General features: G+C 37.8%; 1 protein-coding gene across 1 annotated transcript; it reads right to left on the reverse strand.

The window, feature by feature from the left end:
- Nucleotides 1–3,601: 3,601 nt before the first annotated feature.
- On the reverse strand, nucleotides 3,602–15,203 carry jam2b (junctional adhesion molecule 2b). Its single transcript, XM_084724033.1, has 10 exons — nucleotides 15,016–15,203; nucleotides 10,964–11,029; nucleotides 8,694–8,804; nucleotides 8,360–8,509; nucleotides 6,276–6,457; nucleotides 6,011–6,119; nucleotides 5,816–5,923; nucleotides 4,068–4,086; nucleotides 3,937–3,985; nucleotides 3,602–3,778 (listed from the first exon to the last, which is right to left on the reverse strand). Exons 1-10 carry the CDS (start codon nucleotides 15,065–15,067, stop codon nucleotides 3,740–3,742), a joined length of 885 nt encoding a protein of 294 aa, XP_084580159.1. The 5' UTR covers nucleotides 15,068–15,203; the 3' UTR covers nucleotides 3,602–3,739.
- Nucleotides 15,204–15,668: the final 465 nt, after the last annotated feature.

Consider the following 15,668-nt stretch of genomic DNA (forward strand, 5'->3'; position numbering starts at 1 on the left):
CCCCAGGGTTTGGATCTGGCCATGACAATGAGGTCTTCTAGATGCAAAAAGACCCTCCTGGATGTTGCACAGCATCTCCAGCAGTGTGTGTTCACACATTTGCTGAAAGTGTGAGGAACCAGGGAGTAGCTGAACAATAGGCTGTTGTATTCAAATTCTATTCTATAAAACATAACCTCACTGTGTCTCTGTGCCACATCAACATGAAAATATTAATCTTTCTGGCTGGTGGTTGTGAACCAGTTGCCTGGCTGGACCAGTTCCAGTAACCGGTGCCAATGTACTGGTTCAGAATGCAAAGATCCAAAATCGGTCTGAAATGACCCATCTTCTTAGGAACTAAGTTTTTTTGTGTGTGTTTGTTTGTACTTCATCCTGTATGCATGTGTGTGTACACATGTGCGCGCATGAGATCATTTGGGTTCACATACGTCATCTACTCCATGGAGCTCTGTGTATGTGCGTGTGTGCTCCTACAACCATTGCAGAGTACAAACAGGAACTCTGGTTGACTAATTTTGTGTGTGACGGTTAATTTTCAATGATGCATTCATACGGGTTGCAGGAAAGTCCAATGCTGTCTCCAAAATTAGTCACTGTTTACTGTTCTGTCAGTATCATCCACTAATGTGTTTCAGGGTCAGCTCCACAAGGAATTAGAAATGAAGGCAATAGGCTTTCACTGGGAAATAACTAAGTACATATACTCATCAAGAATTCATACTACTATACTTCTATGCCACTACATATCAGAGGTAATTATTGTACTTTTACTTCAGTACATTTATCTTCAATACAGTTGCTTTGATTTTACCTATAAAACACATGATCAACTTGTAAAATATGACATATTATTGTAGATTAAAGTCCCTGCACTTGCACACCACAATTATTGTGGCTGTTTAAATCTGCTCAACTGCTGGGATATATGCGAGGTCACTGAACTCTGTGCACTACTAAGAATGATGAGGTTGTAACTTGTCTTGCAACAGGCTACTAGAGTGAGAGAGATGTCAGTCCTGTCTGTTTGCACCCACACAGTCCTGAAAAAGGTTTAATCAGGCGACATAACAGGCGGTGTACCTGTGAGGATGCACAAGAACAACAGTGAGCAACAATTAAAGTTTTATTTTGAACAGACATGAACTATGGAATTCTGCAGATTGAATATTTTTTTTTACAATCTTTGCAGGGACACTGGAGTGTTTTTTTTTAGTGTTGCCCAAATGTCTACCGAAAATTATTATACCTTATACAGTGGACAAAAAGTAAGGTAGTATACAACTGAGGGTCATTGATTGAGAGCTTATTACCATCATGCATTGTGCAAGGAGGGAGAAAATTGTCTGCATACACCAGATGAAAGAAATTACCCATGTAGTGTCCCATAGGTTTGTTTGTTTGTTTTATTTATTTTTTTTAAAAAGCACATTATATTGTTCTATTGAACTCCCTGCCAACAGAGTAGTGAGCACTGACTGAGGGATTTATTTTGGACCCAGATGTCCTGTGCTTATGAAAACCTCACAAAAAAAAACATTCCACAAATTCAAATTCATTTTCATTATGCTGACACCACTGCAGTTACCATTGAGGTTTCACTTTTCACACCTAAGTGACTGACTGTGGAAGAACATTTGCATATTTTAGAGCTCAACTGATGTCCTTTCTATGCAGACAGAGTGGTTGATCAGAAAGGTCTGATTTACCAAACAGCCGCAACAGCTGATCAATAAGAGCCACTTATTGTAGTCATTATGGTTATGGCCATTTACGAGAATAGATCTCTAATACTGGTCCCTGAGACTGTCTGCACTGTAGGACGACAGATCATACACAAGGCAGACGTAAAGATATCCAAAGTGTGTAATTATTAACAGGAACATGAGTTACATCTTTAAATCATGAGTACAAGCACAGACAATGGATCTAATTCATAAATGCATTGAAGTGAAGCTGCAGGAAATCAGAGCTCTACAAGACTTTTAATTTATGGGCAGCACAATAAGGAGAGCAACGAGTACAAATGGAGGAGAACAATAGTGCCACTGTTCATAGACAAATAATGGATAAAAGCTGGCAACATAGAGCTGTGGGCCTATAATCTGTGCTGGTGTGAATGGTGTGAACACACACAGTCAGTGCTGTAGTGCCATCTAGTGGTGGAAGGACAAACATTGCTAACAGCCGACTAAGTTGCCTGGTCAGCAGAGCTGGGAAGCAGAGCGTGTGTGTACGTTCCAAATCTGCTTGATAGAACGAAATAATAAAATAATTTTTTTTTAATTAAACCCTGGAATTCAAGAATTCTTGTTTACTGGTTTCACTGGCAAACTGGTCTACCTCAAACAAAAACCAAGACAAATGAGAATTCATCTGTCACATCATCATCCAATGGATGAGAGCAACCTATCTGAGTACTTTGCTCCTGCGTCATGCCCCCACCCATTTTTGGGTGAAAACAACCCCTTTAATTTGAATGCAAATTCCAAGATTCTTGTCAGTTAAAACACATGAAAAAAGAAAACCGTATCGGTGTTTAGCTCTTGTTATAGTGAAAAAATTAAAGAGTCGGTTTCCATTAAAACTGACAAACCTGACATGTACAGCTACCTAACTTAATCTTCAGGTAATGTATGTTAGACATATGTCATTTTTCATAATGTTAAGACACTTTATTTTGCTTTTTGATACTTTTAAATAAAACTCCATTCTAAAAGAAAGTGTTTTATGATAGGGACATATTTTTCACAGTAAATACTCAAGTTACACCATCACTTTTCTGATTCACTTTGATTTGCTTCTTTTTACTCAAAGGGAAGCGTGGTCATGGGACGTGATGTATAGCTGCTCTCATCCACAACCAACACGGCTGACTGTAACTGCTGTTTAGATACATATAGATGCTTTAAACGCACTATAATTTTAATGACATTGATCAAATGCTCTTCATGCCAGCCGGTGTACAAATAATCCAATAAACTGTCCACTTTGAATTCCAGTGCTCTAATTTTTTGATAGTGTTTTTATTGATCAAGAGATAGATTCATCAAAGAAGTATCAAAGATTTTAAAAACTTCCAGATAACCATTCAGTGCGTGCAGACACCTGTTCATTCGTTGCTTAATTCACATTGTTTGAATTTATACAGCCAAAGATTAAACAAAGAACAATTATGAGATCAACACACAAACACATTTTTTTGTAAAATATATAAATGTGACAAAAACAGCCTCACATAAAACAGCATGTAAATATAAATGAAAAGCAATACAAAGGATACAATCTGTACAATATTTGTCACGATCAGTGTAAATGAATAACAGTTACTTGCCTATAGATGGCATCAGAGAGCTAGAACTTAAACTGAAGCGCTGAACTTGGACCCTGAAGTCAGAGGAGTTGAAAAAATAAAAAACAAGATTTTAAAAATGTCTTGATACATTAAAGAAATCATGATAATGCATTTACAGTGCTGCAGGTTTGTAGCAGTATGCAGCAATAAACATCTTTCAAACTGTCAACACATAAATTCCAGCAAAAAGGATTTTGCAAAATCCTGCATAATTCTTTGGTTTTGTTTGATATTTGAAGATCTGTCTGTGTGTCCATCACAGAAAGCAGCGAGCAGCCGTCCAAAAGCAAGGCGACGGTCGAGTAACTTTCCAGTACGTTGCACAATAAGTGTACACTTTAGTTTTTGGATGACTTGAAGTCAAAGTGAGAGAGTGTTTCCGCATCAGATCATGAAGGAGTGAGTTTGTTTGTAGTTCCTGAGCTGTAGAGAGCAGAGAGACACCGCAATGAATAATTTCCTTTAATTAGCTAGGGGCCGGTGTTATCAGCAACTTATCAGCAGAAGTTAATGGCAACCCAAAAAACGTGACAGTGAGCAAAACAAACTCTGACACAATAACAATCCCTCTGATCACTCACGTTGCGGATGGGAGGAGCAGGAGGAGGAGGAGGGTTGAAGGACTTGGCGCTGAAAGACAAAGGATGGCAGTTCAGTCCCAGTTCAACCAGTCAGTAACACAAAGCTACAGGCTGAGAAGTCAAACACTCACCTTTTTGTTTTCTTGTCCTCTGTTCAAAGAAACGACAAAGGAGAAAGAGTCAAGTTAACTTTTTAATGATCAGTATTATACCTTCAAAAGAAGTTTGTCGCTTCATCTGTTGGCAGTAATTGGGGGGATACTAATTATTACATTTACACAAGTGTCCATTAAGAGTCATGTTTCTATTCATCAGACTGGTGTAAGTCAAACATTCACTCTTTTAGCTCTCCTAAGTGTCTTTGTTGCTCCACTATGTTCATCAGCTAATTGCTAACTGTCTCTGCATGATGTTTGGTGCTGAGCAGATGGTGTACAGTGGATTTCACATCGAGCTGAAAATAAGGCTGATAATAGCAGTTATACTGAACTGAAATGGCAAAGTTTCATGGCAAATGGCAAAACAATGAGCTGAAAAACACTAAAATACTCAATACTGCAGTGGTGGATGATACTTATTTGTGAGTTGATGAATATTATGGAACCCTTTTACATACAAATTGGCATTTTTTTTCTTTTGTTTATAAAAAACATTGATCCATGCATCTTGCAAATGATTTTGTATGTAAGACATTTACTAGCAACAAGCGACCAAATCAAACAGACTGTCACTTTGAATTACATTATGTGTTTTACCTTTTTATTGGAAACATTTGGAATAATGTAAGTACACAACTCAACAAAATATATAAGACTGTTTGTTATCACATTTTGTTGCAGCCTGTACACAAACCAAAACTCTCTCCGGCCCTTCTCTGCCTCACACTTAATCATAGTTTTATATTTTACAGTTTTGTCTGGAAGATTGTGATAGAGTCAAAGACACACTGCTTTTTTTGAAAAATAAATAGAGCTGAAAAACCAAAGCTTGTCTCAGGTAGAATCAGTAGGATTTGTCACTTGCTGTTTGTAAACACACCAGACATATAGTTGATTGTTGAGTCTCATTCCCAACATTTTGTGTGAAAATGTAATGGCATGTAAAAGGGATATATAATCAAATCTTAAGTTAGCTAATGTTAGCAAAATGGTAACTAACTAGCTATCTATGTCAAACATTAGCTCGCTAGTTAACTTACATATTGCTAACTTTAGACAGCTAGTTAGCAAGCGCTTTGCTGACTTACCTAACTTAAGATGTAACCCTATATGTATAAATTGACCAAGTTTGCTCAACTGTTATTGGTGCACAGGGCGAACTTAGGACGGCTCACTTGTACCAAAGAGATTAAAACATATTTTCTCTGGTATAAAATGAATTCGATTTTTAACTTGCTTCAGAAGATGTGTCCTCATTCCCTGACACAAAACAAAGATGCAAAATGGAAATCACAACTGTTTATCCGTGAATGTTCTCTTTCGTCCAGGTCATTGCAATTTCAAGAAAAGATTAAATTGAATTCTAATCCAAGAAGCAGGTATGAACTGATGAAGCTTCTTGGATGAGAGGCACCGCAACGTCTTCAAAGACAAACAAGTCCAGTTGCCTTCAATTTAATCTTTTATTGACATAACTGCTTACTGATCTGGTAGCCATATATCCTGGTCAATGAATAAACACACACCTTGAGAAATCCTGAGTCAAAACTCTAATCCACTGCAGACCACAGGAAATATTTAACGTGTCAGCAGGATAGAAGAGAGGTTGAGATGTATGAATGCGCTTCTATACAAAAATAGTTAGGTTTATTAAATGACCTGCCAGAAACTGGGGCATCTCTGTCACACACATAAACACAGAGCAGCACCACACTACTCACTCTTGCAGCAGCCTCGGCGTCTGCAGACACACACACAGATGCAGAAGAAGATGATGAGCAGCAGAAAACCTGCAGCTCCTGCTATCAAGATCGTCATATTCAAAGGATCTAGAAGGAAAGAGAGTATTTCCTCAGTGTTGGATGAGAGAGGTATAACATGTAAACTCCAGTGAGGAGTTGTACCAAAGCACTCACAATCAATAACTTTCAGCTGTTGGGCCACGCAGCTCTTTGGTGCCCCCACACTGTTGGAGGACTCACAGCGGTACATCCCTGCATCATTTCTGGACACACTCTTTAACTTCTTCTCCAGCAAAAGACAAAGAGAGATTGAATTAGAGAAAACAACAGCTGTGTGACTATACATATGTGTGTAATTGTGTTAATATACTCCTGGGAGCACATTAGTGTGTGTGTGCCTGTTGTACACAAATAGTTGCACATTTTAATGTGAACTCACCAGTGTGCCCTTGTTTGTGTCAATGCTGTATGGAGTGTCTGCTGTGGCCGCCAGCGCCCTGTTGTCTTTGTACCAGCGGTAGGTGGCAGGAGGCACACTGAGTTTGTCCTTACAGAGGAGCTCCAGGCCTGAGCCCACAAAGACGGAGCTCGGCACATCGCAGGACGGGACGTGAGGAGGCACTAAGCAGGCAGAGAGGTTAAACAGCTCCAGTTACTTGAGAAGACAAATCCACCTTAAACCATTTGAAATATTACTTTTGTTAATGCATTTTGTCATTTGGTGCATGTAGAGGAGTCTAATGATTAATTTGGTACATCAGAGCAACCTTTAATAAATTGTGCCACAAAGCAGTCCTGCTCATTGATTTGCAACATGGCCCAATACAACCAGAGATTTTAAAGTGATAGCTGGGTCAAGGTGACTTCATTTTGATGAATCAGACTGAAATGAATGACCACCAGATGCAGCAGTGGAACTACCATATATGCAGATAATGCGATTGCATTAGCGCGCCACAACCGACCAGGACCGGTGCACATGAGCCTCCAATAATTTACCACACTGGGGTGGTTTGTTGTCCTCAAACGCCTTTCCAGTATCATTTGAAGCGGCTTCTCATGACCTTATCTTTGCACTATCATTGCCATGTATGTGGCCTTATATTTCTGTGTAACATGGAAGGGATTTATAGTGCATATACAAGATTATAACTTATTGACTTATACAACTATGTCACATTTCTAAATAAAGTTTAAGTAAGGATTTATGGGTGATTTCATGTTCAAAAAAGTGCAAAGTGTGCTTGAGTGGAATTCTGGGTTTTCACAGCTATGGACATGTGCAATACTACCACGAGGGAAAATAAACAGAAAAGTTACAAATGTCAAGTCAGTAAGTAAACGAGAACAAGCAAAGGAAAATCAAAGACAAATTATGCAATGAGCACCGCTGGTGGTACACTGAGGAATCTCCTAAAATTCTATAAAAATTGAATAAATTCATTTTGAAAACATATTATCAAAGTACTACAAAATTTCAAAAAAAGTATGATATCACTCAAGTGTAATTTAACATAAGTTTTGTCTTTACGGTGATAATTTTTGTCTCAGTATCTCCTATGTAGAATCATGAATAAACCTGCCTCCACTGTGAACTGTTTGTAGCTAAATAGGAAATAAACAGGATAAGTCTACACTGCTGTATTTTAACGTAATTCATGATGGTGATATAACTGTACTTGGATAGCCTAATATTTTCTGAGGTGGTACGCAGGGCAAAAACTTTGAGAACCACTTGGCTAGATCTTTCCATGAGGCTGTTTTAAAATGTCAGCTGGACTTGTAGAGCCTGAGCCATCATGTTGTCATTTTCAGATACCATTTTTATCTCTTCCCTCATTAATAAGCATGACACTGAAATGAAGAAAACACAAAACCAATTGCCATTTTGTTGAAATTGTGACAAGATGATATCCATTTTTGTTATCAGTTGCCTAGCAACAGTGGTATCACACATTAAACGCCTTGAGCATATTCATAAAGGGTAATTTACTGTTTCCAGAGAATGTCATGAATTCCATTTGAAAACAGCATATTCACTGTGAATAATGAACCTTTTTCCACAGCAGTCATTTTAACATGAAATAATGGTAAACAGACGTGTTATCAATGATACTAATTAAGGTTTGATTCCATTTAGGTCAAATAGAGTCAGGGACGGGCTGCTGCAGTTGTGCATGTTGGCTCACTGGAAAGACTCTGCTATACTACTATTTCACATCAATATGGCTGCCATCCAAAGAGCTGTTGTTCTCTTGATATAAGCTTAATATGTGTCAAAAAATATTTTTTGTATTTTCATATTGAAAATCCTCTCAGCTCTCAAATGCAGTTCTACTGACTACTAGATGCTGGACTTCTGACTGCAAAACCCCCTAATTCTCACCATCTATCGTCTAACGTGTTTGTGAGGACAAAATAAAGCAAATTTACTTTTCTTTAGTCTCACACAAATACATATCCAATCACCCTCATATGCATATTTACATCTTCACAAAAACACATAGAGGTTTCCCGTCATACCGAGCACATTGAGAGTTACAGTAGCCTCTCCGAGGGTGACATGGTCCTCGCTGGCAGTCACCTCACAACGGTATTCGCCTGAGTCTTTCTGAGTAACAGAGTGAATCGTCAGCGTTGCTCCCTCTATTTTTGCCCGTCCTGCATAAGAACCTACAGTGGAAGGAAATGGAGAGACGACAGAGGATGAACAAATCTAAACTACATGCTGAAAGAAAAGAACAAATAAAAGGTGAAAGGAAAGGAAAGGATGATGAAAAAGTATGTTGCAAAGAATCAGCTCTTCATTTCAGAGAAGTCAAAGAATTTCTTACAGTAAAGGTATGTCATCACTCACTAGTGAATTTGTGATTAAAGTACACAAATGTTACAGCTTTTCCTTTCTTCTTCCACTCGATTCGAGGGCTCTGATCTTTCTCTGTCCTGAACTCACAGGAGAGCACAGCATCTGGAAGGACAGAAGACTAAAATAAAGCATCAACTCACAGTAAATATTCCTTCTGCCTTGTTTGAATTAGCAGGTTACTTGTCCCATTATTTCTGGATGATTCTGGATAAATTCAGTTCTGCTGTACAGTTACATCATTTCCCCATGTTTTTAGTATGCAATGGGATATCTGCTATTTTCTATTTCTTTTTCTGTTTCAGTTGATTTTCCAAGGAAATCTTGTAAAGTATGTTTTATCTAGTATTCTCATTTAAGAAGACAGCTGACAGCTTTACGGTGTTATTATGTAAATCTGTTTAGAATCTGCATAAATCTGGTTTAAATTGGTTTGTCTGTTGATTTGACTGATTTGTTTTGGAATTAGAAACAACTCCATTGCCAGTTCACCACTCAAACTTAATAAAGTTTGCAAACAACACCACAGTTGTCAGTTGAATCGCTAACAATGACGAGACGCTCCCCCATTTATATCAACAAGGATGAAGGGTAGTGTGTCCCCAGCTTTAAGTTCCTTGTAGTACACGTCAGTGAAGACCTCTCCTGGACAACAAACACCTGCATCATAGTACACAAGACTCAACAATGCATGTATTTCTTGATGAGCCTGAGGAATGCCGCTCTTTCTCACTAATTTCTACCGCTGCTCCACTGAGAGCACCCTGACCTAACTGCAAAGCAGAAAGCCCTGCAGCGGGTTATCAAGGTGTCCCAGCATATCACCAGCACCCAGCTCCATGCTATCACAAACACTGTCTATGCAAAGGTCTCAGCATCAGCAGAGATCCCTCCCACCCCAGTCACTCCCTGTTCTGCCCCCTGCCCTCTGGGAAGCTTTCAAGGAACCTCAGAGTCCACACTACCAGGCTCAGGAAGACGCTCTTTCCCCAAGCTGTTACACATCTAAGACTGACTCCTTGATTAACTTTTTTAATGACTTTATTTTTGCACTGCTGCCATATTCATGTAATTTGCGTTACATCTTCCTTTTTGCACTACTGCCACCTCTGTGATGCCTTTTGCACAGTTTGTATAGCTCTCTTTGCACTATTGCCATATTGAAATGCAAATTTTCCACATAGCTCACTTTCTTAAAGAGACAGTTCACCCCAAAATCAAAAATAGCATCAAAAAATACATCTGAAAAATTCAAAACCAGTGTCTCTTTCCAAAAATCATGACCCACAGTGATAATGATAACTCACAGACCTTGTTGTGAGCAGTTTCATGTAGGGACATTTTTCTTTCTATTAGAAAGAAAGTAGTAGCATATTCTAAAGTAGTTTTGGTAGATTTTACTGCAGAACAAAAACAATTCCTATATTTAACTGTTCACAACAAGGTCTGTTGATTATCTTGAGTAACCAGGTCATGATTACTGGAAAGTAACGCTGGTTTAGAATTTTTCACTTGTGTCATTTAGTTCCATTATATTTGAGAGATGGCTGAAATCTCCAAAACTCTGCAACCTACACTGAAACAGTACAGATGTGTAAACAGCACTACAGGCCAGAGGAAAATATGAATTTTGGTGAGTTGTTGCTTTAAACTGTCATGTTTACAATGTCACTTACACAATATGATTCAGACATATGCTATTTCATTCAATACAAGTTTGCACATACAATACTGTATGTTGCTTCTTTGTACACATGTTCCTATTTTTGTCTTTATTATGTTACTTGATTTTATGATTGTATGTCTCCTATTTCTCTCCCCCCAAACTGTCTTTGTGAAGTCATAATGCTTTGCCTGCACATTATTTTAAAGGCAATAAAGTTGAATTGAATTGAAGTGAATTTCTCCTCCTGAATCACCTTTGCTCTCAAATTGTTTCTAAATGTGCACATTAATATAAATTATATTAATACTAATGATGCCTGTCTTTTTCTTTCTTTCTTTCTTTCTTTCTTTCTTTCTTTCTTTCTTTCTTTCTTTTTGTAATCAGAGGTTATTTTTCAGTTGCATCATTTGGAATTGGATGTTAAAATTCATATGAAAATATATGGTGACACATTCAAGCTAGAGGAGGGTGTTCATTTGCTCTTTCATCTTCAATTAAGGAATTAACTTCAATCAAAATAGACATTTTTTCCTTAAAGCTGTGGTTACATTAAGGACAAATAAATGATACTGAGAGAAGCAGCACTGTTTGGTCTTACTTGTGTGCTCGTGGACCTCCACTTTGGGTTTACTGCTGCTTACTGTCACTGACAGACAGACGGGACCTGAGACAACGACAGGAACAATTTTTACTGTCAGATCATGGACAACAACAATCTTACTTCTGCTCACATTCTTCTGTATTTAATACATGATAAATATATCTATAGTCTCAGAGTGTGGGCATGTTGGGAGACCAGACACACAAACAGGCATGTAAGCAGAATAAAACACCCATGAGACTGAGTCACACATACCAGACATGCATCCTCACCAGATAGTAAAGAAAGTACATTAATTTTCCACAACAAAATATGAGCATTTGGATGCACACACACACAGACATGTAGTGTGTGGTACATAGAGTGTGTAGCTACATCCTGGTGGTGCCAGGAGCGGTGTTGTGTAGGAATGCAGGTGATGGATGACTCTCGACTGCTTGATAACCTCTTTTGGGGATCTGTCCCTTCAGCACACACACACACACACACACACACACACACACACACACACACACACACACACACACACACACACAGAACAGAGCCTACATTCCTTCACAAAAATGCATAAAAGTATACAAACATACTGTTAAAAAAACACATTTTATGTGATAACCTGCACAAAATCTTTGAAGTATCAAAACAGCTTTAAGATTGGCTGTAAAAGGTTTGTGATTTCCTTCACAGAGAACAGTGGCTGCAGCTTAAATCCATGCTTATTATTATGGATCTCAATGGCAACATGCTTTCACAAAAAAATCAAAGCTTTACCAAAATATGGTTAAACATACTTATCCCAAAAAGCTTTGGAGGGTGAGGGTGTTTCAGATTTACTGCAGCATAATGCTGCTTTTTAAGTTGTGAAAACTTAAATCTGCCACAAAATTCATTTCACCCTAAACTGATTCAAGCTGTCTTCAGCTGTTATTTCCCATGAAGAACAAAATACTTTTAACAGCCATCATTCAAGACGACAGGGGCTATATTATGGGTGGGGAAAAAATTGATTCTTAAATGCATAGGTACTCTTCTTTGGAAAACTATGAATCGATGCAGAAAGGTCAATAAACAGACATTTTTAACCCAAGTCTCAGCATTATGATTATACAATTTTGTAAGGTCAGACTGTAATGGTGGTTACGGCTGAGCCACTTGGATGGTGAAATAAAACAGACGTTGTCGTGTTTGTGTTCTAAGCTAGGCTGCCTCTTGAGTTTTGGTGAGGATGGCTGAGCATGAGCAACTGCAGATGGACACAATCCAACCAGCACCCCCCAGCTTAAAAGCTAGGGCATTAAGCATTTTGGCTTCTATGAAGTTAAAGGGAAATAGGGCCTGGACAAGAGTCACACTGTAATAAAGTTGTGTCTGATTAAAGTTTTTATGGATCATTACAAAAGTATTATGTTTTTAAGGTAGTGAATAGTCATACAATGGGGAAAAATACATCATGTATAAAAATAAAATTTAAAAAAAAAAAAATTTTTCTGCATCAAGATGCATCAAAAATTGTTTCTAATCACACTATAGCCTTTGTAGCGAGATGATAAAATAAATTCTAATGCATACATCAGGTTTGGTGCAATGAAGAGAAGCTCTAGCAGAAAGATTTCCCTGAGAGTGTGCCTGTATGTGGTGCACACATGCATGGAAAGCATGCTTTTCTTCTGCAGACAAAGCAGCTCTTCATGACAGTAACCTTATCCTTCTCAGCTGGCACAACACACACACACGCACACACACATACACACAGATATCTGCATGACACACTTGTGAGGATTAGACCCTTAACCCTCACCCTTTGCGCTATGAGCTTTACTTTGACCCTCAGCCAAACCGAAACTTGACTCTGATTTTAACACTAAACCTGAACCCGTACCATGATCTAACCAAACACATTTAAACATACATCTAATATACTTTAAAATACATTACAGACAATAAATGTCTGGTGCATTGTCCATAGCCATGTTATTATTATATTTGATCATTGCAAATTAGAGCTGCAACAATTAGTCGAGTAATCAATTGGTTGTCAACCATTAAATTGATCGCCAGCTATCTTGATAATCAATGAATCGTTTTGTGTGATTTTTAAGCAAAAAAAATTTTTAAGTAAAGACAGTAAACTGAAAATCAGTTTATCAAGAAAATAAAAGAGAATTAATGAAAATGATAAACAGATTAATCGATAATGAAAAGAATTGTTATCATATTCAGATGAATTCATTGAGTATATTAAAAGCATTAAAAAGTGCTTAAAATCAATATCTAATTCAATATTACCAATCATGCCCAAAATATTCTGAACACATCCTTATCCGGCCTTGTCCTGAGAATAAAGATTTCAATCTTTTAATCTCTGTCAGGACATTTGGTCCTTGTGTAAATACAACAAAGATGAAAACACACACGTCAAAGCTGTAATTATCAACATAGAGCAAGTTGTTTGGATTTTAAGACTCCCACAGCAACTTCAAATGCATTTTTACAGATAGCAGGGGGTCATTTTCATCTCAGTCCAATTACCAACAGGGTCAGTCAGGGGCTATCTACAAACTGAGAGGGTGGGGTCTCAGACTTCTCTGTGGGGCCACGTGATGTGTCTGATCAGTCTGTGGATTTCGGGTTCAAAACAGCATCAAAGCGGGTTCAGTGTAAACATGAAGCCCTGCCACAACCACTCCATGCACAATCTCAGGCCCTGATGTAGTTCCTGAACACATCACACCATGCGTGTGGGCTGAACACAATCACACACACTAATGATCAATAAAAGAGAGAGACTGCACAATAATTCTATTAACATATTGAGGATCATTTTTAAAGTTATGGTTTAGGGCTATTATGATGATCACATTAGCACATTACCACAGCCGTGTGGGGTTGAGCTCATTATCATTATCACAGCAAATTTCAATCTCATTGGTCAAAAAGACTCAAGACCCAAGACATTATGGGTTTGCCAGTGGACAGCTAACAGCATGCTAACAAGAATCATAAAAGTTTCCAACACAGAAAAGTGGATAATTAAACAATAACAGAAAATTACAGCCAGAGTGATATATTGACCAACATTAGATTAGCCTATCACAGCTATATCAGTCTATATTGGTATCAGCCTGTTGTCCAATATGCACTTATGTGTTCTTATTTTTTAATATAATATATATTGTTCTTATGGTAGTTTTATAGGTAGCATCCTTTGTACATTTCATACTTTTAGTTAATTCAGGTTTAATATATAGATGTACGTATGTAATTCTATTTGTGTTCTTTTTTTTATTATTTATAGTTATTTATAATTATCAACTGTTTCAGTTCCCTGATAGCATTTTTTGGACAGCATTTTAGTTTTGTTAAACTGTAAAATAACCTGCCTGTCACAAGTGTTAACCACTTTTGAGGGATCATTGCAAAAAAATGTCTTCATGTATATATGCTATATCCCGAGTATATTATATTCTGTATAAAAAACATTGTCTGTATATCGGAATCTTTTCTTTTCTTTCTTTCTTTTCTTTTTTTCAAGAAGGTCCAAATAAATTGTTAACGAAGCTAGAATGGAGGGTTGTGCTTTTAAAAAAACAAAACATAAGGTTCAACACGTCCATTAACCACCACCAATACACACCGATAATTTTGATAAGATCCCTATCTGTCTTTAACACTTAGCATTTTTTTCAGTTTCTTCTATGCACACCTTTATAAAGTTCCTAATTTTTCTTTTATTATTCTTCAATTAATTTTACTGTCATAGACCAAAGTTTCAAATGAACTAAAAATATTCGAGGCAATAATATGTATCCATTTTGAAAATGTAAGAGGATGTTATAGGAATATCTTATCATATGAAAACACAGTACAGAGACTGTTGAAATATAGCCTAGGCTCCGTCTTTGTACCTGTTTACACCATAAATCGGCAGTGCATACTTCTTCCTCTGATAACTTCCAACAAAGGGTCTGTCACAGACGGATTTTCTGTCTTGAACAAGTTAAATAAATTGTTTAACAAAGTTTATAAAACCAGGAAAAAAACACACTCACAGTGCAGTAAAGTGATGAGAAGAGGCAGCGCCATCATCTTCATTATGTTCATGTTTAGTCACGGTGATTTCAGCTCCGTCCTGAGGTCTGGATGAGATCAGTTTTATTCCAAACTCTCGGAGCGCAGCCTCTTCAACTTTCAGCTGCAGCACGCGCGCTCCCACGCACGTATCCAGGACAACTGATGGGGAGCGCGCGCGGGAGAGCTGCTGCTGTCCTGAGACCACTGAGACCACTGCTGTCCTCTGAGGAGGCCGAGCAAACAGGGGAGATATGAGGGTCTGCCCTTTGATCTGCCCTGTTAGTATTATTATTTTTTTTATCTCACATAGAATCATTATAGGCAGGCCTTGGGACATTTAACAGGATTACATAATCAGGATACACAGAGGTAACTGCTTTCCATTACAGAAACAGAAAAAAAAACCAAAACACAACACCACCTTGGTCTCAGTGAAAGCAGCTAATCTGACACAGTAAATAAAGTAAAAGTACTGGCATCATCCAAGAACGACCACTAATGTTAACAACACAGATCAACTGCTAACATTAGCTACACGTAAATCCAGTTGGCTTGCTTCAATCAATATTACATATTATATATTTTACTCAATATTATATTGTTACTTCTACTACTACTACTTCTACTATGA

Source organism: Lutjanus erythropterus, chromosome 8, assembly GCF_056507025.1.
Source record: "Lutjanus erythropterus isolate fLutEry1 chromosome 8, fLutEry1.hap2, whole genome shotgun sequence".
Classification (NCBI taxonomy): Eukaryota; Metazoa; Chordata; class Actinopteri; order Lutjaniformes; family Lutjanidae; genus Lutjanus; species Lutjanus erythropterus.

What these genes read in the sequence shown, in the direction of transcription:
- jam2b (XM_084724033.1), bottom strand. Translation starts at nt 15,067, where the DNA reads ATGAACATAATGAAGATGATGGCGCTGCCTCTTCTCATCACTTTACTG. An exon ending in TGTAACTCTCAATGTGCTCG is followed by an intron (nt 6,458 to 8,359) that starts GTATGACGGGAA and finishes CTGCCTGCTTAG; the next exon opens with TGCCTCCTCACGTCCCGTCC. An exon ending in ACACAAACAAGGGCACACTG is followed by an intron (nt 6,120 to 6,275) that starts GTGAGTTCACAT and finishes TTGCTGGAGAAG; the next exon opens with AAGTTAAAGAGTGTGTCCAG.